The 21,753-nt window shown below is 46.8% G+C and overlaps 1 protein-coding gene across 1 annotated transcript in view; it reads right to left on the bottom strand.

Annotated features, from left to right (window-relative positions):
* Positions 1-21,753, bottom strand: part of HIRA (histone cell cycle regulator) — a 56,571-nt gene that overhangs the window by 3,421 nt on the left and 31,397 nt on the right. Inside the window, exons 9-23 of the mRNA XM_035098234.3 lie at positions 20,565-20,678; positions 18,381-18,451; positions 16,623-16,728; positions 15,160-15,378; positions 13,553-13,638; positions 12,587-12,781; positions 10,858-11,028; positions 9,260-9,452; positions 7,225-7,326; positions 5,218-5,366; positions 4,429-4,590; positions 2,815-2,873; positions 2,464-2,569; positions 1,332-1,454; positions 475-638 (exon numbers count right to left, since the gene is read on the bottom strand). Of these exons, the coding sequence (XP_034954125.1) occupies positions 475-638; positions 1,332-1,454; positions 2,464-2,569; positions 2,815-2,873; positions 4,429-4,590; positions 5,218-5,366; positions 7,225-7,326; positions 9,260-9,452; positions 10,858-11,028; positions 12,587-12,781; positions 13,553-13,638; positions 15,160-15,378; positions 16,623-16,728; positions 18,381-18,451; positions 20,565-20,678 (2,020 nt within the window). The remainder of the gene's footprint in view (positions 1-474; positions 639-1,331; positions 1,455-2,463; positions 2,570-2,814; positions 2,874-4,428; positions 4,591-5,217; positions 5,367-7,224; positions 7,327-9,259; positions 9,453-10,857; positions 11,029-12,586; positions 12,782-13,552; positions 13,639-15,159; positions 15,379-16,622; positions 16,729-18,380; positions 18,452-20,564; positions 20,679-21,753) is intronic.

The following is a 21,753-nucleotide window of genomic DNA, read 5'->3' as shown; positions in this document are numbered from 1 at the left end:
GAGGTCCAGTGCCGAGGGCCTTCTGGCGGTTCCCTCGCTACGAGAAGCTAAGTTACAGGGAACCAGGCAGAGGGCCGTCTCAGTAGTGGCACCCACCCTGTGGAATGCCCTCCCACCAGAGGTCAATGAAAACAATTACCAGACCTTTAGAAAGCATCTCAAGGCAGCCCTGTTTAGGGAAGCTTTTAATGTTTGATGGATTTCTGTATTTTAATATTTTGTTGGAAGCTGCCCAACTGAGCAACGGGAGCTCACCCCAACGCGGGGATTCGAACCGCCGACCTTCTGATCAGCAAGCCCTAGGCTCTGTGGTTTAACCCACAGCGCCACCTGTGTCCCGCAATCTATCAACTTACATATGTCTAAAGTGAGAGGGATATATTAATGTTCATTAATCAAGTGTGCTAATGTTTCCCTTCTTTCGTTTGTTAAATTTGCTCAAAGAAGCACATACATACACACTCTGAGCCTCACCTTCATTAACTAGATACCGTGCATAGATAAGGAGCCAGTGGCGGTATTCGTGACTTGACTGTAAAGTCAGCGCTGCGGCTACCTGGCTCTCCAGATACGCCAGAGTCGTTTCCTGCTGCACCAAATGAGGCATGGAGAACAATCTTGCCGCTTGCCTCCCGGAGCTGCAATGAAGAGCAGAGACAGGAATGTTTTCAGAAGCGAAGAAGCAACTGCTTCAACTGTAAGTGCCCATATCTATGTTGGACTCAACAGCAACCTTGAGCTCACACTCTCTCTTCCCTGCTCCACCTCTCTTCGCCAAGAGATCAGAAGCTTCTGCTCATTAATCAGGAATGAAGGGGGCAAAGGATTGCATGAGCCAGAAGCTATTTGTGCTTGTAATGGCAAGCCAACAATAGCAGATGCTTCTGAATTATTGCCATTAATACTGGATTATCCCTGTAGATGGTGCTTCACAAAGACCAAGGGGGTGGGCCCTTACCCAAAATGGCTCACAGTGTAAAGGGAGACAGGAGGGAGACAACAGAGGAAGGAAAAAGAAAGGGCACCAGGGTAAACGGGGTGACGATTCAATTACTTCAGTTACACACACTTGGTCTTTAGTCCCTGACCCTCCAGATGGGAACATAACGCGGGACTAAAAAGACCTTCAGTCTGATCCAGTAGGGCAGTGGCTCTATGCTTTTGTGGCTCTAGATTCTAGGTTTTGAACCAAGTGAGAAGGGCAGGCGAACCTTGAGGAATAAACTAGCTCCCAGCCATGCAAAATCCGGCTACTTGCCAGGGATAACGCCAAGGAAACTACTGGGGAGGCATCAACAACAACAAAAAGACGAGGTTTAGTAAGTCCATACTTAGACGTTCTCCCTTGTATTATAGCTAACGGTCCTGAACACAGCATAGCCTCCTGCGATGGCAAGCTGTTCCTGAAGTCTGCACATTGCGCTAGAGTCTCCTGCTTGTCAGATACAAGGTTCCTGCAAAGACAACAAAAGATTTGCAGGTGATTAAAAAGGAGGGGGTGGGGAGGAGATTAAACTAAAATAGGGGGGATTATTAGTTTTAATATTTATATACAGGTGGCGCTGTGGGTTAAACCACTGAGCCTAGGGCTTGCTGATCAGAAGGTCGGCGGTTCAAATCCCTGTGACGGGGTGAGCTCCCGTTGCTTGGTCCCAGCTCCTGCCAACCTAGCAGTTCGAAAGCACGTCAAAGTGCAAGTAGATAAATACGGACCGCTACAGCGGGAAGGTAAAGGGCATTTCCGTGTGCTGCTCTGGTTTACCAGAAGCGGCTTTGTCATGCTGGCCACATGAGCTGGAAGCTGTACGCCGGCTCCCTCGGCCAATAATGCAAGATGAGCGCGCAACCCCAGAGTCGGTCACGACTGGACCTAATGGTCAGGGGTCCCTTTACCTTTACCTTTAGGGTATCAACCCAAAGTGCTCAAAGCTGTTTGCCTAGGCAGCAAAATGTGACTTGCAAACATGTTTTGGGTAAAGCGGAGGCTCACAAACGAGGCCGTCCCCATTAGGCCTCTTCTACCTCACCTGGGACGAGGGCAGTCTGCCACTCCAGCAGACTGCCCCAGTGGAAGAGGTGAGAAGTAGGATTCATTCCATCGGCTTTGATAAAAGCCCGGCTCCATCAGGCACCTCTTGCCCCCAAACCGGGCCAGCAGATCATTGTAAGAACAGCTGTTTAAGAACAGGTGCCTGAGTTTGATTCCCCCCAACTTCCCGCCCCTGCCCCTTGTGTATCTTCTCTCTCTCTCTCTTTTAAGACTGTAAGCCCGCAGATAGGAACGGTCTTGTTTTAATTGATTATATGCAAGACATTCCGGGAGCCTACACTGGCTGAAGAGCGAGGTACAAATGCTCTACATAAACAAATAAGCAAAGGTTGGCTTTCACGTTTCGGGCTTCCATCCTCGGACAAAGGAACGCATTCGCCAAACCCATTTTTTCCCCTCCTCTAGGTGCTTACCAAGAAGACAAAGAAGGGTTAAAGCAATAGGCTTTTCCATCAGACATATTCATTAAGGGGATGCCATGCTGTGTCAACAAGATCTGAGACACAGTTGTTTCGCTTCCTGTAAAAATCAAATCAGATAATGAGACTTCCTTGGAGCAAAGTCATAGCAGGGTTACAAGTCTGGGTAGAACTTAGTTGGGTAGAATCCATCATGTCTAAAGAAGATAAATGTGGAGGGGGATGAAAAGGAGAAGGGGGGGAGAGAGATGTGGCAATGAAGTGTCAGGGTGATGTGCTTTGACCACACAAGACGTTTAAGGCATAGCACTACAAAGCACCCCTAACTGGAAATAATTTCATTACCTGCTAAAATTGTTTGCAGGGACTCGTCTTTCACCACTACCGCCTGTTTTTGAGCATTCCTGGAAAGTACAGAAAGGGAATGGCATTTCAGTTCAGCAAAACACGGAAGAGGCATTTCTGCAAAGGGGGAAACTGAAACACAGCACAGTAAAATATTAAAACTGAAAACCAAGGAATTGCCGCTGGAACTTTGGCACCAGCCTCATAGGATGCTAAGGGTCACACCGATATAATTCTTGGTAAGATTCCAGGGAATATCATTGCATTGGCACCGGCTCACATAGGAAAGCCTGAAATGAACCAGATCCTGCTTTTGAGAAGCTGTACTGAAAGACTAGAGGATAAGGCTACCCATGGCTACCAGCTACAATGACTATGTTTGGCCTCCGCCATTAGAGGCAGTAAGCCCCTGAATGCCAGTTGATGGGAATCACAGGTGGGGAGAGGGCTCCTGTGCTCAGGTCCTGCTTGCAGGCTTCCCACAGGCATCTGGCCAGCCATTGTGAGAACAAGATGCTGGATTAGATTAGCTCTTCGCCTGATCCAGAAGGCCCTCCCCCCCATGGGAGATGGTGTCAGTGTTAGCTTGTTTTCAGCGAGTCTGAACAAGGTCCATTTTCCATCCACATATACAACCCTCAGCTGCTCCAAAGCCTCCTGCTTCCTCAAATTTTCCCTTGGTGCCTCTTATAACTAGAATTGCCTCCTGGAATGCCTCTGAGTGACCACCTCTCTTTAGTTCCTCATTCACCTTTTCCAGGAAACCTCTAGATCTCCACCCGCTACCCCCCAAAAAATATACAGTGGTACTTCACAAGACGAATGCCTCGCGCAACGGAAAACTTGCAAGACGAAAGCGTTTTGCGATGTTTTTGGTGACTCGCAAGACGAAGTTTTCTATGGCCTCGCTTTGCGAGACGAAGTTTTTCAGCGGGTTTTTTGCCGCGGCAAACCGCGCTTCGCAAGACGAAATTATCACGAGATAAAGCGACTCACGGAACGAATTACTTTTGTCTTGCGAGGCACCACTGTAGTTGCCGCCACACTTGCTCACAGAGAGAAACCTTTTGCACCTCAGCTCTGCTCGCAATGGAAGGTGGGTGCCCAGTGGTGGCATCCAACAGCCTCTCACATATTGTGGATTTTGGAGGGGATATTTAAGGACACCTTTTGCAGTTGCCAGAGGAGGGACTGGCAGGGACAGTTATGCCCATGGGCAGCATGTTGGTGACCCTGGGCTCATTGCAACTAAGCTAAAGTAAGTGCAATGGAAATAGCCACATATGCTTCCCATGCTTCCACACCCCTCCTTTCTCTGTTGTTTCTCTGGTTCAACAAACGAGTCATGCCAGACGAAGCTCAGGCAAGGAGTTGTGCTAGCACAATGAGGTTCCCCCCGCCATCTCCCTTGCCCCCTAAATCGGCTCTTGTGGGGGGTGGGAGAATCCCAAGAACGGGGCACAAGGGAGGGAGGGAGGGGATTGCTTCATTTGGTAAGCTGAAATGAATGAACTGATCGAACAACTGCCGTTGCACTCGCTGAATTCCTCCCTCTGCACCCATTGACTGTAAGCTTCCTGAGGGCCAGTGAAATGCCAACAGCTTAGTGCTTACCAGACGGAGAGAGTTGCAGCCGTGGTGAGAGCCATGATGTAGAAGCCCGTGCAGTGCAAAGTGGAGATTGGCGAATGCAATACGATGGGAGGGAGAAGGCGGCGGCCGCAAGCCGAAAACACAGACAGGGTCCGCTTCTCACAAGCAACGCTCACTACCTTGCTGGAAAAGAGCCGGGGCGGACGGGGACGAAAATCAATAAAGAACTTCCAGTTATTTAATATGACCGACGCGTCAAGCTTTGCATGAACACAGTCTCCAAAGCGGCTTGCGCACAAAAGGAAAATGCAACAAGAAGGTGCAAAACAAAAACACACTTAAAAAATCACACACATACCCGACCTCCATGGTAAACAAGAGGGGAAAGCTACAAACATCTCTGTAGTTGCATCCCAGAGAAAGCTTGGGAGAATGGAACAGCTAAACCAAAAACCTAAAATATATTTATGAAAGGCATTCCCATACTGCCTTTCTGTTATCAATACGAGGCACTCCATCAGCTGGTGGAGCATGTAGAATGTATTTTTAATTTGTTTTTATCCTAGTCAGAGAGCTGCCCTTGGGACTTGGTGATTGGGTGGCATGGGAACAGGAGGTCGCCGAGCACTGAGCAGATGCTTCCACAGATCGCAGCACCTGAACAGGTGTTTATGGGGTAAGGGGCAACCATGAGTAAACTGGTGCCAAGACATTAAGGGCTTTATATACCAAGTTGATGCCTTCAACTTGGCCTGCTTGTGACTGCGTTTGCACACAGACAGACAGACACACACACACACACACACTCACCAGCTTCCTGCTGCTGAGAGAATTCGGCTGGTGAGGACCGTTTCCCATTCTTTTCCTTCCCGGTTGCACTTTAACCTGCTGAGTTTCGAACCTCCCACGGTGGTGATTTCGTTCTCCACTTCAATGTACATGGAGGGATCTGAGCTGACCTGCAAAAGTTGGTTCTCTTAAAATGAAAGCTGAGTAAGAGAAAGTCAAATATATACCCCCCCGTTCAAACAATTGGAAACACCCTGGAAATTTGAAGGTGCCGTTACCCAGCATCGAAAATGGTAGATTCTTTATTTAAGAATGCACATTGCTCAAAACACGGTGGCTCATCGGAAATACCAGCCCGTTCACAGCTATAATGTAGTAATAACTGAAACGTTATTAAAAGTGCCTGCCAACAGCATTATTCAGATTCATCATTATTACCAGGCTCTTACCATATTTTATTTGCTTGTTAAATTTACATACTGCTCCTAAAGAACAGCTCTCTGAAGTTTACAACTGCAGACTTGAGAGGAAAGGTAAGGAACAGCATTTAAGTACAATGAATCTGCTCTACTCTGTCAAATCCAAATCCACTCTGTCCAAATCTTTATTATTCTCCCAAGGGTCAATTATACAGTACCCCCCCCCCCACAATAAATCATTTAGGGCATGCTACAGCAAAATAGCGGGACACGGGTGGCGCTGTGGTCTAAACCACTGAGCCTAGGGCTTGCTGATCAGAAGGTCGGCAGTTCGAATCCCCACGATGGGGCGAGCTCCCGTTGCTCAGTCCTGGCTCCTGCCAACCTAGCAGTTCGAAAGCACGTCAAAGTGCAGGTAGATAAATAGGTACCGCTCCGGCGGGAAGGTAAACAGCGTTTCCGTGCGCTGCTCTGGTTCGCCAGAAGCAGCTTTGTCATGCTGGCCACATGACCCGGAAGCTGTCTGTGGACAAATGGCAGCTCCCTCAGCCTATAGAGCGAGATGAGCGCCGCAACCCCAGAGTCGTCCGTGACTGGACCTAATGGTCAGGGGTACCTTTACCTTTACAGCAAAATAGCACATCTGAACTTCCATGCTACACCAATACTTATCAACAAGGGCTCATTACAAAGGAAGTGAAATGCTACTATTTATAATTTAACCTGATACTTTAACCCAAAGTTAGCAAAAACCTATTACCCTGTTTCCCCGAAAATAAGACATACCCATAAAATAAGCCGCAGCAGGATTTCTAAGCATTTGCGCAATATAAGCCATACCCCGAAAATAAGACATAGTGATAGGTGCAGTTCTGGAGGGCGCCAAGGAAGAGGTGAGGCTTGGCGCATAATAAAAAAATAAGACACCCCCTGAAAATAAGCCATAGTGTGTCTTCTTGAGGAAAAATAAATATAAGACAGTGTCTTATTTTCAGGAAAACACGGCATCCGGCTTTTCCTTTTGTTTTCTTGCCACCTCTGTTGTTCTGAACCAAGCTGGCAAGTTAACAGAGAGGCAGTAGGGTGCAGTGGTTAGAGCGTTGGATGAACCTGGGAGACCAGGGCTCAAATCCCCACTGGGCAATGAAGCTCACTGGGTGACCGCGGGCCAATCGCTGCCTCTCAGCTGATCCTCTCTCACAAGGTTGTTTGCGGCGATTAAATGAGGAGGGGGAGAACCCTGTATGCCACGCTGAGCAACTTGGAGAAAAGGGTGGGGTATAAATGCAATAAATAAAGCATATGGGATTCAGCTCCATCCTTTTTAATAGACACGAGCTGAAATAGGAAGCTGGCCAGGTTAAATATGGTTCTATGGGTCCGACTTGTCTGCAGGAAGACCAGTATGTCACCTTCTCCCCAATCCCTTCCCAACCACTTTGCTGGGAACCTCTGCCTTGGGCAACTGTGAAGACTTCGCTGCAGCTCCTTGTGCTCCAGGGTTTCCGCAGCTGGCTCTCCATGCTGATCCTAGCACTCCTCTTGGAACTAACCTGATGTTAACTGCAGAAGGGTCAGTGTAGTTGTTTTTAAATTATCCAACACTTACTTGCAATGCAAACGATTTCTGAGGGACTGGGGTTGGCAGTTTAAGTGCTAGCGGTGCACTGTGGCAAGCACCATCCTTCTCAGAAGCCAGGATTGCTGGAGACTGAAAGGCAAGAAGGAGAAACTCAACCAGGCTGCTCGGCGCAAAAATGCCTGTGTCAATTTAATTGCAAACACCAGCTGGAGCCGTTGCCTTCCCACCAAGTGGTCTATGGAAAAGAATCCGGGAAAGAGAGAAGGAGTTTTCTGCTGCAGTCTTCACCTGCTTTTCTCCTTCCTGGAGATTCCTTTCCACGAAGCTCTCAGTGGGAAAGGGACATTTTAATCACAATCACCTGCTCTTGCTCCACCAAGAGTTTTGTTTTTCTCATGGTTCTTTACATATCTGTGTATTTTTCATTTTAAAAAAATGATTAAAGATTTCTTGGTTTACAAAAGTATGTGCAATGTCTCTTTTTTCAAGTTATGTTTTCCACAGATCAGTTTCATTTGTTGAGACATTAGTGTTACATTAGGAAGAAAAGGGAAAGAGGTGGAGGGGGGATATGGTGAATGAGGTGGGGGTCAGGTGGCAATGCTTCCATTCTACTTAGTGTATGTGTAGGGTTTTGTGTCAGCGTCACTTGTGTAAGTTCTCTTTACTATTTGCTTGTATTCCTTTGGTGGTTAGAGAGGTTGGGGTTGGCCTAGGGTGTGGGCTGGTTGTCTTTGACTGGCTGTGGTGAAATTTGTTTTCGTGTGTGAGTGGGGTGTGTGTGTGTGTGTGTGTGTGTATGTGTGTGTGTGTGTGTGTGTTTGGATCAGGTTAGCTGTAGCATCCTGGAAATCATCATGAACTAATTTGGTCATATACTGGTTGAGTCGGATACTCCTGGATGGATATTCAGTCGAGTAGGGGACTCCTAAGTTGGGCCACCTTGGAAAATGATTTCTGATATGAATTATACGGGCTGCACATTTTGCTGCTTTTGCCCTGCCAGTTATTTGCAGGCAAGCACAGACAAATTGCTGCAAGCAGGTAAACAATCAGACCATTTGTTTTCCCTGGCCAGGCATCCTGCCTTTGAAGTAGGTTTCTCGAGGTGATAAAAACCTGCTTTCCTGCCTGCTCTCTTTTAATCCTACCAGGAACCTCTAAAGCAGGCATCCCCATACTGCAGCCCTCCAGATGTTTTGGCCTACAACTCCCATGATCCCTAGCTAACAGGACCAGTGGTCGGGGAAGATAGGAATTGCAGTGCAAAACATCTGGAGGGCCGAAGTTTGGGGATGCCTGCTCTAAAGTGTGTTTCCCGCTCTTCTTTCCTGTTTATTTTAGCCTCAGTGTTTATTACATGCTTTGTAGTGCAGATAGATCTGTAGCATGGCAAAGGCCTTCCTGTTTTTCCTCACGTATTCTCTGCTACCTGATCCTCTCCCACGTGAAACCTTTTTGGGATGTGCTATGTGAAATCTAATTGGGTCTTTTTAATTCTGCGAGGGAAGTCCTTTGTGCGTAATAAAAAACGATCGGGCACGAGGAGAGGGCAGACTCCACTCTCCAGATGCACTCGGGACGTGCTCAGAGTCTTGCTGGCAAAATTCTGGCTGTCTTTGTTTTATTTTTCCCTTACCCCATTCTTCCCTACACTGATGCACTCCTACAGTTAGCCAGATTGCTTCGAATGTTGTTGGCGGGTTCTTCTTGTTGTCTTGCTGTGCTGAGTACGTGATAAAAGGTAACCATACCAGGGTGAAGGCATCTTCTTCTATTTTTCCCTGTGTCAGTTTCAGTTTGTTGGTTAGTTTTTCTAACAAGGCTGTTTCCCATACTATTTTATACCATTGGTCTATCTATGCTTACTCCTGACAGGTCTTCTCCAGTGTCTGGCTATGATGTTTCTGGCTGCTGAGAGTAGGAGAGAGTTATGAGCTCTTTGTGTATTTGGTAAATGGTGTGCCGCTTCAAGGTTGCCAGTCAAAACATAGGATGCAAATCGAGCACAGATAAATATTTTTTTCTCGTAAGCAAATGAGTAAGGGAAGATGACAGGCACCTGAACTGTTAGAGTAACAGGCATTAGTCTTGAGTCCTTCCGAGGCCTGCCTTTCTTCTTCTTTTCTACTTCAAGGTCCAGTTTACGCTTGGACAGAGACATAGGCTTGGCTGGGATCTTTTCCTCGCTGTCGCTGCTGCTCTCCAAGATATCCTTGGGTTTGCTTTCCCTAATTGAGTTCTGCTCCTTCAATCTGCAGGAGAAGCACAGGGTTACTCGACAAAGTTTCAAAAGCAGTTTCTGGTGAAAATACAGAGGGTTGGGGGAAGCGGCCTTTTAACAAATCAGATGGCCCTGGTATCTCTTGAAGGGAACCATCTCCTCTGACTAGCAAAGGTGCTCCAAAGTCTCAGGCAGAGAGGGGACTCTTTCAACCCTGCTACCCAAGACCCTTTTAACTCAGGGATTGGTAAACTTTGGCCCTGCAGATGTTGTTGGATTACGACTCTCTTCGTCCCTCACCATTGGCCACGCTAGTTGAGATGATGGGAGTTGTAGTCCCAACAACATCTGGAGAACCAAGGATGAGAGAATTTGCTCCAAACACACAGCATAGCAATTAGCCATGGATGATAATGATAATTTCATTTATCAGTCGCTTTTTGCAATGACAAAAGCAAAGCGACGTGACAAAAATTAAATGCTACACATGTGAAAAACAAATTAAAACCTGAGGAATAATTAAAAACACATACAACTGAAAATACGTAAGGTACTCATCCAGCAACGTATTAGTAAGGACCCCAGTAAAAGATGAGCACCACCACAGGAGACATTAATTAACTGAAGGCCTGAGAAAAGAATTATTGTGGCACTTAACAGCTGACAGAAATGGTGCCAGGCATGTCTCTCAGATGAAGATGGCAGGGTCTGGGCTGGCCGAATGGCGAAATATCCCGTAATTCCTCCAGATTTCTTCTGGTGCCGCTCTGCCCATGTCTGGGCACCGGAAATCGGGCAGTGGCGGCACCAGAAGTTGCTTCTATGCATGTCTGGACATGCGTAGTAGTGACTTCCGGTGCTGACGCAACTTCCGGTGCCGCTCTGCCCATGTCTGGGCACCAGAAATCGGGCAGCGCCGGCACCGGAAGCCGCTTCTACACATGTCTGGACATGCATAGAAGCGACTTCCGGTGCCGGCGCTGCTGATCCCGTATTTTTCTAACTGGGACTTGGCAGCTATGCTCTAAATACCCCACCCCAACTTTCCAATTTTAATAATATGTGATTGAATACATCCTTCAATGTCCTTCTTTAATTAACTTTTGAATAAACATGCATTCTTCAGTTTCTTCATTCATTAACTTTTGATTCATTGTCTTATTCATTAGTTGCTTCTTCCTTGCTCAATAGTCTAAGGTTAATTGTAACGTTCTGCCTAGCTAATTTATTGCATTCCTATAATGTGCCACAGTGCAGGTTTCCATGGTTGTTGCCCCCACACTTTTTTTAAAAAAAACACTGGGAAGGGTTAGCGAAAGTTCATTGGCTACACCACCAGGCTACACAACAAGAAGACGGGAGTCTTAAGGAAATGCAGCTTTGGAGAAAGTGGAACTTCCTCCTTCACTCTCACCTGGGCACAGCTCATTCCTCACCTGTCTATGGCAATCTGATTTGTGAGTGTTATGGCAGAAGTTCCTGAGGTGGCTTTGGATCGCTCCGTGAATCGAGAATCAAACGCTTTCATTGGCTCTATCTTGGAAGAGGCTGGCAGCACAGAGGGCGAAGATGCAGGGGGAGCAGCTGAAGCAGAGGTAGCATTTACACTGCAAAAAAGGAAGAAAAAACTGAGTTAGGGCAATATATATATTGGAGGGGAGGAGTGTTCTACAGGCCAACAAAACACCAAAATGAAAGTTCACAAGCAGTGGAAAATGGCGACATCAACCCCCATTGTTTCACCTCAGTCCCCAGGATGGAAGCTGTTTTTCATCCTAACATGGCACATCTTGGGTAAAGTGGCGTCTTCTGCCCTTCTGGGTAATATTGGAGGGTCCCTGCTTAGCTGGAGTGAAGAGAACTGGAATGAAGCCACTGGAAGCCAGTGACTTGCCTTGTCCCTCCCATGCCTTCCAGGTACTTCTTTGGGAAGGTTATTTTTTTAATTTCATTTTATGAAATTACAGTGGCACCTTGGTTCTCAAACTTAATCCGTTCCGGGAGTCCGTTTGGCTCACGAAACCATTCGAAAACCAAGGTGTGGCTTCCGATTGGCTGCAGGAGCTTCCTGCACTCAAGCAGAAGCCACGTCGGATGTTCAGCTTCCGAAAAAACGTTCGCAATTATATCACCATGAATTCCTGACTGCGCTGGAAAGAGTTTGCTGTATATGACTCCAGCTTATGTATTTAAACAACTGGTAAATAATACCAACTGATATTGTGTTAAGAGTGTGGGATATTGCTGGGGGGAGGGCCATAGCTCAGTGGAAGGGCATCTGCTTTGCATGCAGAAGGTCTCAGGTTCAATCCCCAGCATCTCAGGGTGTGGTGGGGTGTGTCACCTGCCTGAAAACCTGGAGAGCTGCTCTCAGAGTAGACAGTGTTAAGCCACATAGACCAATGGTCTGACTCCATATAAGGCAACTTTCTATGTTCCTAGACTATTTTCTTTTAACAAACTTAAAATGTTATAAAGTGGTGCAAGCAGGAGTGCAACCCTTAATGAGTCTGTGTGTGCTTTTGAGAATCCCACAAAGTAAAGACTGCACACACACACCATACATTCAAAGCACATGGCTTATCCAATAGAATCCTGGGGACTGTAGTTTACCTTTCAGAGTTACCCTTAACAAACTACTGTTCCCAGAATTCTTGGGGGGTGTTGCTGTTGTGTGATTTAAAGGCACTGTTCGTATACAACAGGCATCCCCAAACTGCGACCCTCCAGATGTTTTGGCCTACAACTCCCATGATCCCTAGCTAACAGGACCAGTGGTCAGGGATGATGGGAATTGTAGTCCAAAACATCTGGAGGGCCGAAGTTTGGGGATGCCTGGTATACAACCTCAGTTTATGATAAGTGGTTAAGTGGTGTCTGTCTGACTATTTCCCTGTAACCATTTAACATATTCCCAAGAGAGTTGGATTTTTTCCCCTGTTCTTTTGCGTTGTTATAACTACACAGAATGTTTTTTAAAAACACATTTTCAAATCACTGACAATCAGTGAGAGGCAATATGAAAGTTATTTCCGCGATGGCTTATTCAGAAACACACAAAGTCATAGCTAAGAAGAGTCGCAGAACGATCGACATACAGTGCATGGACAGAGCCCCCAAGTCACAAAAAGTTAGAAGACGAGATCTCCGTTGCCCAATACTGACCCATCTTTGTTGGCTGCGTCTTCAGTTGGTTTAACACTCACTGCCACCGGCTCTAAGGCAGGCTTAGACGCGCAAAGGATATTGGTTGCATTGTAATCTAATGACATCAGCTGATTGGTTTGAGAAGCTGACATCATTGAGCCTGCTAAGGATCCAGATATTGGAATACTATTAAAAAAAGCTGTAGAAAAATCCCTGTTTTTCGGGGGGAAACAAACAAACAAACAGACAACAGTCAAGAGATTAGCTGGGTTATATACGTGCCACATAATCAAAGGTGTATACATTTTTAAACACAAATGTATGCATTGAATTATATAATAAAAAGGAGGAAGAGATTTTGGGCTGTGTCTAAAGTAGCACCAAGAGACATGTTCCATCAGCTCAAAGATTTCTGCTGCGTGCAGAGTCGGAGGTGAGTGCACCAACCTCCTTCTGGGATTCTTAGCATATCTGAGTTACACAATCAGAAATGGCTGCGTTCGATTTGGCATTGCCATTTTCACCACTGTAGCAATTGCCCCCCCCCCGCCCTTGTGGTATCGGAAACAGTCAGAGGCTACCAGTTCATGCAGGGAACTTGAAATTCCCGGGAAGTCTTCCCAAAGGTAGCCCCAGGTACAGTGCACCGCGGTAGTCAATTGGTTTAGCAGTTACCAGGGTATGAGCAATGGCAACCAGACTGCATACCCTGAAAGAACCTAAACTGCTTAGATCTAGGTTGCACAGGGCTTCCGCTTACATAGCTCATTAGTTGACCCTCACCCTGATTCTTTAAGAAGCAGCAATAACTTAGAAAAAGTACATACATCAAAAGACAAGTTGCAAAGTAGTATAAAAGTATTTTCACAACAGGAAGACAGGAGGGTTTCTTTTTAAGTACACAAATGATTTAAGAAAATCTCAACAGAAGAAAATATAAGACCTGTCATACACATACACACACACACACACACATATATATACCCAGTATCCAGCTGAGCTATGCAGAGAGGTGTGATTCTTCTCCGTCCATCTGCTGTCCGAGTCTCAACTTGTTTCTTTAAAAGATTCTGTTGGGGGGAATGATGGCTGTTGGAACTTTTGCTTGTAATTGCTATAAAGGCCTGTCGCAATGCATCAAAAGTCTATAAACTGGATATTTTGTTTATTCAGTTTATTAAAAATACTTCTATCCCTCCCACTCATATAAAATAACAAGGCAGCGTATGACCTTTGCAATAAAACAATTATAACAAAATGTAAGGTACCATAAAGAGAATACAAAATAATAACGATAGCCGGCTCATCATAAGAAAATTTGAGGAGGTAAATAGGCCTGTTGCCATAAAATAAAATAAAAAGGCGCGAGGAGCTGTCTGAAAGTTAGCACTGATTACGCCTGCTGAATCTCTGAGAGCCCAAGTCCAAAATTCTGGATAAGCCCACTCAGTAGTTTCATGTAGATGTTAAATATCATAGGGGGTTTTCAACCCACGTGCCGTGGCACTCTGGGGTGCCTTGAATGATGGTCAGGGGTGCTGCTGCGGGCAACACTGGCCTCTGTCCCTCTTTCCTTCCCTCCCTCCCTCCCCCTGATGCCCTCTTGTGTCTCTGCCTCTCAGAGGCTTGCACAGCTGTTTGTTGCAGCAGCCTCGGCTACAAACTCTGTAGGCCAGGCATGTCCAACAGGTAGATCGTGATCTACCGCTAGATCACTGGACGTCTGCGGTAGATCACTGGTAGATCATTGGCTCCCCCCAAAGAAGCTGAACAACTCCTCCCTGAAAAAACTCAACAACTTTGACCCGACCCCCCCCCCCAATGGGCCTTCCTCCTTCCTAAAAAAAGCTCAACAATTTTGACCTGAACCCCCCAAAAGGGGGTAGATCACTGACAGTTTTTAACTCTGTGAGTAGATCGCAGTCTCTTGGGAGCTGGCCACCTCTGCTGTAGGCGAATGGTGTCTCTGGGGCTGGCCAGGGGGTGCTGGTTGCTAGGAACCGAGGCGGCCTTGGAGTAAGCAAGCAAGCCGGCGAGGGAGCCCAGCCAGCATGTCCGCCAGCTCTTGCTGTTGGGAATGGACAGACAAGTACCAGACAGGCAAGGGGTGCTCTGCAGGCAAGGGGTGACATTACTGGGCTCCTGAGCCCCACCGTGGTGACGCAGAAAGAAGGATACCACGGTCAATGATATCAAAGGCCCCTGAGAGGTAAGGAGAATGAAGAGGAACACATTTTCCCTTCCTCGCTCCCGACACAGGTCATCATCATACAGGGCCACCAAAGCAATTTCTGAGCCAAAACCGGGTTTAAACCCAGATTGAAATGGAACTTAAGAAAGGACTGAATGGCTCAATGCATCGCCAAGGCTCTACTTGTCCATGTCACAGCCTCTCCAGGACTAAGCATGAGTGGCTGGAGGTCTGTGTAAATGACACATGGGAACCACGGCGTGTCAAAACAATTGTGTCTAGTTTGACCTCCAGCAACCCTTCTGTGCTGCGTCAAATGGTCGGAAGGTGCCAGGTGCCAAACTTTCCCCTTTTGCAAAGGTGACATGAAGGGAAATAAACCCCCGCCAGAGTCACCTACCTTCCTAATGTCTTCCAAGCTCTCCCCATTCACCATGCTTGCTACTTTAGGCGCTGCAGCCGAGGCAGCTGCCTCTCTCGCTGCTTCGTTCTTCTTTTCCACCTGCTGCTGCCTTTGCTGGTACTTCAGCATCTCCGGATTCTCAATTATAGCAGTAGACAGGTGTGCCTCGGTCATTATAGCCAAGCTCTTGCCGTAAGTGGTCTGGTGGATGTTGCTCTAAGGGGCGCAAAGGTGAGAACACAAAAGCAGCCGCTTAAACTGCGTGGACGAAGCTTGATCAAAAATGACAAAGAACTCGGGCAATAGACTGAATATCCAAACAATGCAGAAACCTTCAGCTGTAGTGACTCATTTATTTCTGGCTGCATTTTTCTGCCGGCTTTCACCATTATTTAGAAATGATTCAGGTGCTATGCAAAAATGAAGGCAGGAGACGGACTCTGAGAAAGAGGTTTAGAGCAGGGGTAGGTCTGGGAATCAGTGTGTTTTTACAAGAGTAGAATGAGTGCTTTTATTTAAAATGCATCTCCGGGTTATTTGTGGGCCATAGGAATTCGTTCATTTTCCCTCCCAAAATATAGTCCGGCCCACCACATGGTCTTAGGGACGGTGGACTGGCCCACGGCTGAAAAAGGTTGCTGACCCCTGGTTTAGAGTATGCGGACAGGAGGGACCAGAGGAGCAGAAAAGAGAGTAGACTAAGAAAAAGCAAGAGATAAATGAGAATTTCTGAATGAAGCGATGGAGGATATTTCAAACACCAATGATGCTGTAGACCAGGCACCCCCAAACTTCGGCCCTCCAGATGTTTTGGGCTACAATTCCCATCATCCCTGACCAGTGGCCCTGTTAGCTAGGGATCATGGGAGTTGTAGGCCAAAACATCTGGAAGGCCGCAGTTTGGGGATGCCTGCTGTAGACTGAGCATGCAAAGCATGTACAACCCCACTAAGCTAGCCTTCTCCAGCCTAGTGCCCTGCAGATATTTTGGACAGCAAAACCCATTGTCCCTGCCCAGTGGCCATACTGGGGGGGGGTCATGGGGGAGTCCAAAGCACCTGCCAGCTACCAAGTTGAGGAATGCTGCTCTGAGCTATATGGACCTCCCCTTTCAATGATGGCAGAAAAAGGAAAGAAGACTTGAAAAGCATACACAAAAAACAACAACAGGCGTCTGTTGAGCGCAGGAATACAGGCACATAACCTGTTTATAGTGCACCTGCCACATTTCCACGTTTCCCCAACTGTGATCCAAAGGATGTGCTAGAACTGGCAATATGACCCCCACCCTGACATCGGCAACAAAAGGTTCTCCCATCCTTAAAATGAGACTGATCAGCACAGTTGATCAGTCTACTCAGAATCAAGTCCTGTTGAATCCAATCGGGATGACTCCCAGGTAAGTGAGATTAGGACTGCAGCCTTAATTAGCACGCCCGCCCAAAAAAAGCGCAGGGTACCTTCTCTTCCTCGCTCAGAGGGTCGCCAAGCTCGTCTTGGGAAAAATCCAAAAACGCTACTGACCCATCCATGGAACACACCAAGATGCCAAGGCCATTTAAGGTCCTGGGAAGACAAAGATCGAGGATTTTGATTAGTACCGTACCTTACACTGGAAAGAACAGGTCATGTAACTGGAAGAACAGGGGTTTGGGTGGGATGTAACCCCCCCCCCCAAGCAAAACACCACTCTATATATACAGGTACAATACAATTAGGTGAGAGGTTACATGAGTCACCGCAGGCCGCTGACTCATGCTGACTCAGCTCCCCCAGCATTAAAGACACAGCGGCCAATTTTTAGCCCCTTTTTTCCCAGAAAAATGCCACTGGGTATTACTACTCTGGTTGTACACTCTGCCCCGAAAGCAATGCTGAAATCTGCAGCCTAAAAATCTTTTAAACAAGGGGGGGGGAGCACTTTTTCTAACCACCCACTTCCTGCTTAGGCACACCTTTTATTATCATGCTGAGCTCAATCAAGGCCCAGATCATCAGCTTTGCTTCTCTTACCACCTAATCATTTCAAAACAGCAGAGGGAGCAACCAGAAAGAGGAGCGAGGGAACAGGCTTTTTACTGAAACTGAAGTAGCACTGCGGTGCCGTCAAGTGGCAGGGAGGTATCATTGCGATGTGGCATGAGAACAGAAACATAGCCTCTTTTGGTGGGTGGGGTTCCATAGTTTAACCGAGTGCTATCAACTAGGCACCACACCTGCCTTTCCAACCTGAACAGAGCCCCCAAAATTTATTGCATTTGTTTTTGCACTGCACTACAGTCTATTAGACTTCTGATTGTTTCTAAGGCACTCACCATGGTGTCTTAGCCACAAGCAAAAGACAAAATCATGGGTATGTTGTAAACCACAATGTTTTTATTTTGTTTAAAAAAAAAAACAGCTGAAAACTCGGGAAGCCAGACATTATTAAATGGGAACTGATGGTTGACCACAAGGATAGAGTTTAATGAAACTGCAGAATTACAAATGACTGGCTGGGCTTGCTGCCAACAGGAGATCACTATTTCCCAGTTAAAAAGCAAAGGAAATATCTTTTGTCGCAATCAAAGCCATATTTTGACAGCCAGTGTGGTGCAATGGTTAGATCACTGGACTAACACCACGGAGACCCAAGTTCAAATCCCCACTCAAGCGGAAGAAGATTGGAAAAAATTTAAAATATATTTGAAAAAAATATTGCAATATTTAGAAAACTGTTTCCCTTAGTGAAGATAATATAGGCTAGAAGCGATTAAATTAAGATTTTGATGTAGAGTTAATAAATGTATAAGTTAAACAGTTGGTTAATAGATAAATGAATATTTAAATTAACATTTGGTTATTAGACTGCTAAAGATGTATTATAATGAAATTCAGAAAGAAGGGAGCGAGGGAAGTCATTTGATGATGTTAATGAAAATAAGGTTTATATAAGAAATAGGTTTTTTGTTTTTAGATTTGTTTAGGTTGTATTGTGTGTGTTTTTTCCTGTTTGTTGTTTCTTATAAAATGAATAAGTATCATTTTTTTAAAAAAACAAACAAATCCCCTCTCAAGTCATGAAGCTCATGGGTTGAACTTGGGCAACTCTTTTTCAGCCTGACCTACCACACAGGGCTGCTGCAAGGATAGAATGGAAGTGATGAGAACCGTAGCCGCTACCTTGCTCTTGAGAGGAAAGGGGGAATTTAAAACGTAGTTAATGAATAAAATCTTACCATGAGATGTCCATGATTGACTTGTCAAACAGCTCATGTATGACAACCAAAGGCCTTTTCAGACACGTAAGCTAAACAACAGAAAGTTGCATGGTGGTTATTGCCATACACAAGTCTCACATCCCATTCTCCAAGATCCGGCAACATGTAGAAGCTCATGAAACATATTAATTCAGGCAAGCTGAATGCCCAACAATGGAAAACCTAGAGTAAGGTGGTCCAGCACATGACCCATGGGCCACGAGGCCCTAGGGTTGCCAGACTCAATAGAGGACTGCCCTGCTCTCTTTTGAGTCTGGAAACCTTAAAGAGAAACCAGCAGACCCTTTGTTTAATTTCCAAGCAAAGGGTGACCGCTGGTTTCTCTTTAAGGTTCCCAGACTCAAAAGAGAGCAGGGCAATTAAAGGCACAGAAGTCCTGTCCTCTATTGAGTCTGGCAATAGACTCAAGGCCTTTTTTGGTGGCCCTCAACAACATTTGACACCACACCACACACCCCTCCCCAGCCTTCAAGCTGTCTTCCCAAAGCCAGGTAAGCAAGGCTTCGGGAAGGACGCGTGAGGGCTCTGACAGGGTCCTAAAGTCATCCTGCCTTCTTCCAAAAGCCTAGTTAGAGGCCTCGCTCTCCCCACACCCTGCGTGACAAGGCAGGTTGTGGCCCACGGGTTCTGTGTTGAAGTACACTTGGGCCGCCCTGACTTAGAGGGAGAGAGGGAGGGAAGTAGGATCGTGACGTTCCCAGTAAAACAGCAACTGGGCCATAATGCACCACACACTAGCAGAGACAGACATAACTCCTAGGAACAAGCACAGGTTTTACTGTTGTGACTCTCCCTGACCCCCAAGCTTCACTTTTTTACTGCTAAAGATACAGGAACACAAGAAGCTGCCCTATACTGAGCAGAGCCGTCTTTCCCATTGGGTTTACTGGCGCATTGCGACAGGGCGCTGGCCTCTCAGGGGCGCCCGAGTGAGTGGGGGAGCTGCGTGGCTTTGCCGGCGGCCTCCCCTTTCCCTCCTGCACGTCCACCAGCTGCGCCCCGTCAACCCTATGGCTGGTGGGCGTGCAGCTTCCTTCCCAAGCCTTCGCAGGAGGAGAGTGATCCCCGCAGAGGCTTAGGATGGAAGCTGCGCCCCGCCAACAATATGGCTGGCGGACATGCAGCTTCCTTCCCAACCCTCCGCGGGAGGAGAGTGATCCCCGCAGAGGCTTGGGAAAAGGTCGACAACTCTGGGAAACGGGGGGTGGGGCGCCGGAGGAATCGTTCCACCATGGCGCTGGATATGCTTAAGACAGCCCTGATACTGAGTCTGACCACTGGCCAGTCTAACTCAGTATCGTCCACACTGACTGGCAGTGGCTCTACGGGGTTTCCAAGCAGGGGTCTCTCCCAGCCCTGCCTGGCTTGCAAGGCAGATGCTCTATAACGGAACAGCCACAACAGGGTGGTTGGTGGCACTACTGTGATCTCCACAAGGCTTACCTTCCAAGTCCCGGACTGCAGAATCCGGGACCGGCAGCCGTGTGACACCGGAAGTTGCGTTGATGTAACTTCCGGTGTCGCTTTGCCCTTCTATGGGCACCAAAAATGGCCGCCACCGGCTTCGAAAGTCGCTTGTACGCATGTCAGGAAGTGCATCGACGCAACTTCCGGTGTCGCTCCGCCCGTCTATGGGCACAAAAAATGGCCGCCGCTGACACCAGAAGTCGCGTCTATGCACTTCCGGACATGCGTAGATGCGACTTTTGAAGCCGGCGGCGGCCATTTTTTGCGCCCATAGAAGGGCAAATTGGAAAGGAAAAAAAATGGCCGCCGGCAGGAGAAAATAACGGAGAAAAACGGGAGACGAAGTGATACGGGGGACCACCGGGAAAAGGTAAGAAAATCGGGGTTTTCCCGGAGAAAACGGGGTACTTGGCAGCTATGCCACAAGGGCCAGCCAGCCAGCACCCTCCGCAGCCTGATAGGAAGGTGGGAGAAAGGTGGCTTTGTGATTGTTGCGAAGACTAGCCAATCAGCACTCTGCACAGCTGGGTTACAACCAGCTGCACCTATGCACAATTCGATTAAGTTCATACACCTGTCCTAAGAGGCGGAACCAGAGTGGGGCCCACTGCTCAAGATACACGTCTAGCTCAGCCTGAGCTGTGCCATGTCAGCTAGAACAGAAGACTTACTTACCCAGACAGAAAGTGACCGATCTTTGCTGCCAACAGCACAGCAGCAGTAAGGGTGGCTAGATTTGGTTGAGCTCCCATTCTTCTGCTTCTTTTTGAAGATTTTTGGGTTGAATTTCTAGGGAAGGGAAGGGGAAGCGACCAGAGGGTCCTCTTAAAAATTAATTTGTTTTAAGAAGCCGAGTTAAGGTGCAAAGGAGGAGCAAGCAGGTATTTTTGGTCCTCGCTAAAACTTTTATGTCAGGCCATGACCCAAACAAAAAATTATATAAATCTCTCCCAACATGCCTATTTTGTATATTTCTGGGATAGCTGCAATGAAATACAATTAGTGCAAAGAAAAAAAGAAAAAGAAAGCTCTTTTGGCTCCTGTAGCCTCCTCGGCTACCCTCCTCCTCTCTTTCAAGACCTTAATAAATAGCTAAAATAAGCACATTTGTCACTTTTTGTTCCTGAAGCCTACTCTACTATTGTCCTCCTCACCCCACCCTGCCACCCCATGCAAGACCTGGCTTAATAATTACCTAAAATAAGAACAATTGTCTCTTCGGTTCTGCTTCACTTCTGTCTACGAACAGGACAGGGAGCAATTTAGACCATTTGGGGAAATTCTAGGGGTGGTGCCACACCTTAAAGAAATAACAGGGCAGTGACCTGGAAATGGCCATGTTCTGCTATTGCTCCTGCCACCATAGGACAACCTTCCCCCTGCCTTACACACGAAGTAGCAGCTTATCACCTGCTTCAGGTATCTTGTAAAGGTGTAGCTTTTTGCCTGACTGATAAGATCAAGCCCTATCATCATTTGTTTGAATTATTTATTTCTATATCCTTTTATGCTTTATTTTTAGTTTAATAATATTGTTTGTTTTTGATGCAGTACATTGCTTAATTTTTTAATACAGTGGTACCTTGGTTCTCAAACGTCTTGGTACTCAAACAACTTGGAACTCAAACACTGCAAACCCGGAAGTAAGTGTTCCGGTTTGCAAACTTTTTCCGGAAACCGAATGTGCTCCATTTTGAGTGCTACGCTTCCAATTTGAGGGCCACACTTCCGTTTTGAGTGTTACACTGGTGTCTGTCTCCTTTTGCTATTCATTTTGGGTTTTTGTTTTTGTGGCTCTTTTTGTTTTGTTTTTGTGACTGTGTGGAACCCAGTTCAGCCTACTGATTTATTGTGTGACCGCAGT

The sequence above is a fragment of the Zootoca vivipara genome, chromosome 16 (genome assembly GCF_965207765.1).
Source record: "Zootoca vivipara chromosome 16, rZooViv2.hap1.1, whole genome shotgun sequence".
In the NCBI taxonomy this organism is placed as follows: Eukaryota; Metazoa; Chordata; class Lepidosauria; order Squamata; family Lacertidae; genus Zootoca; species Zootoca vivipara.
This window is presented reverse-complemented; position numbering and strand designations above follow the sequence as displayed.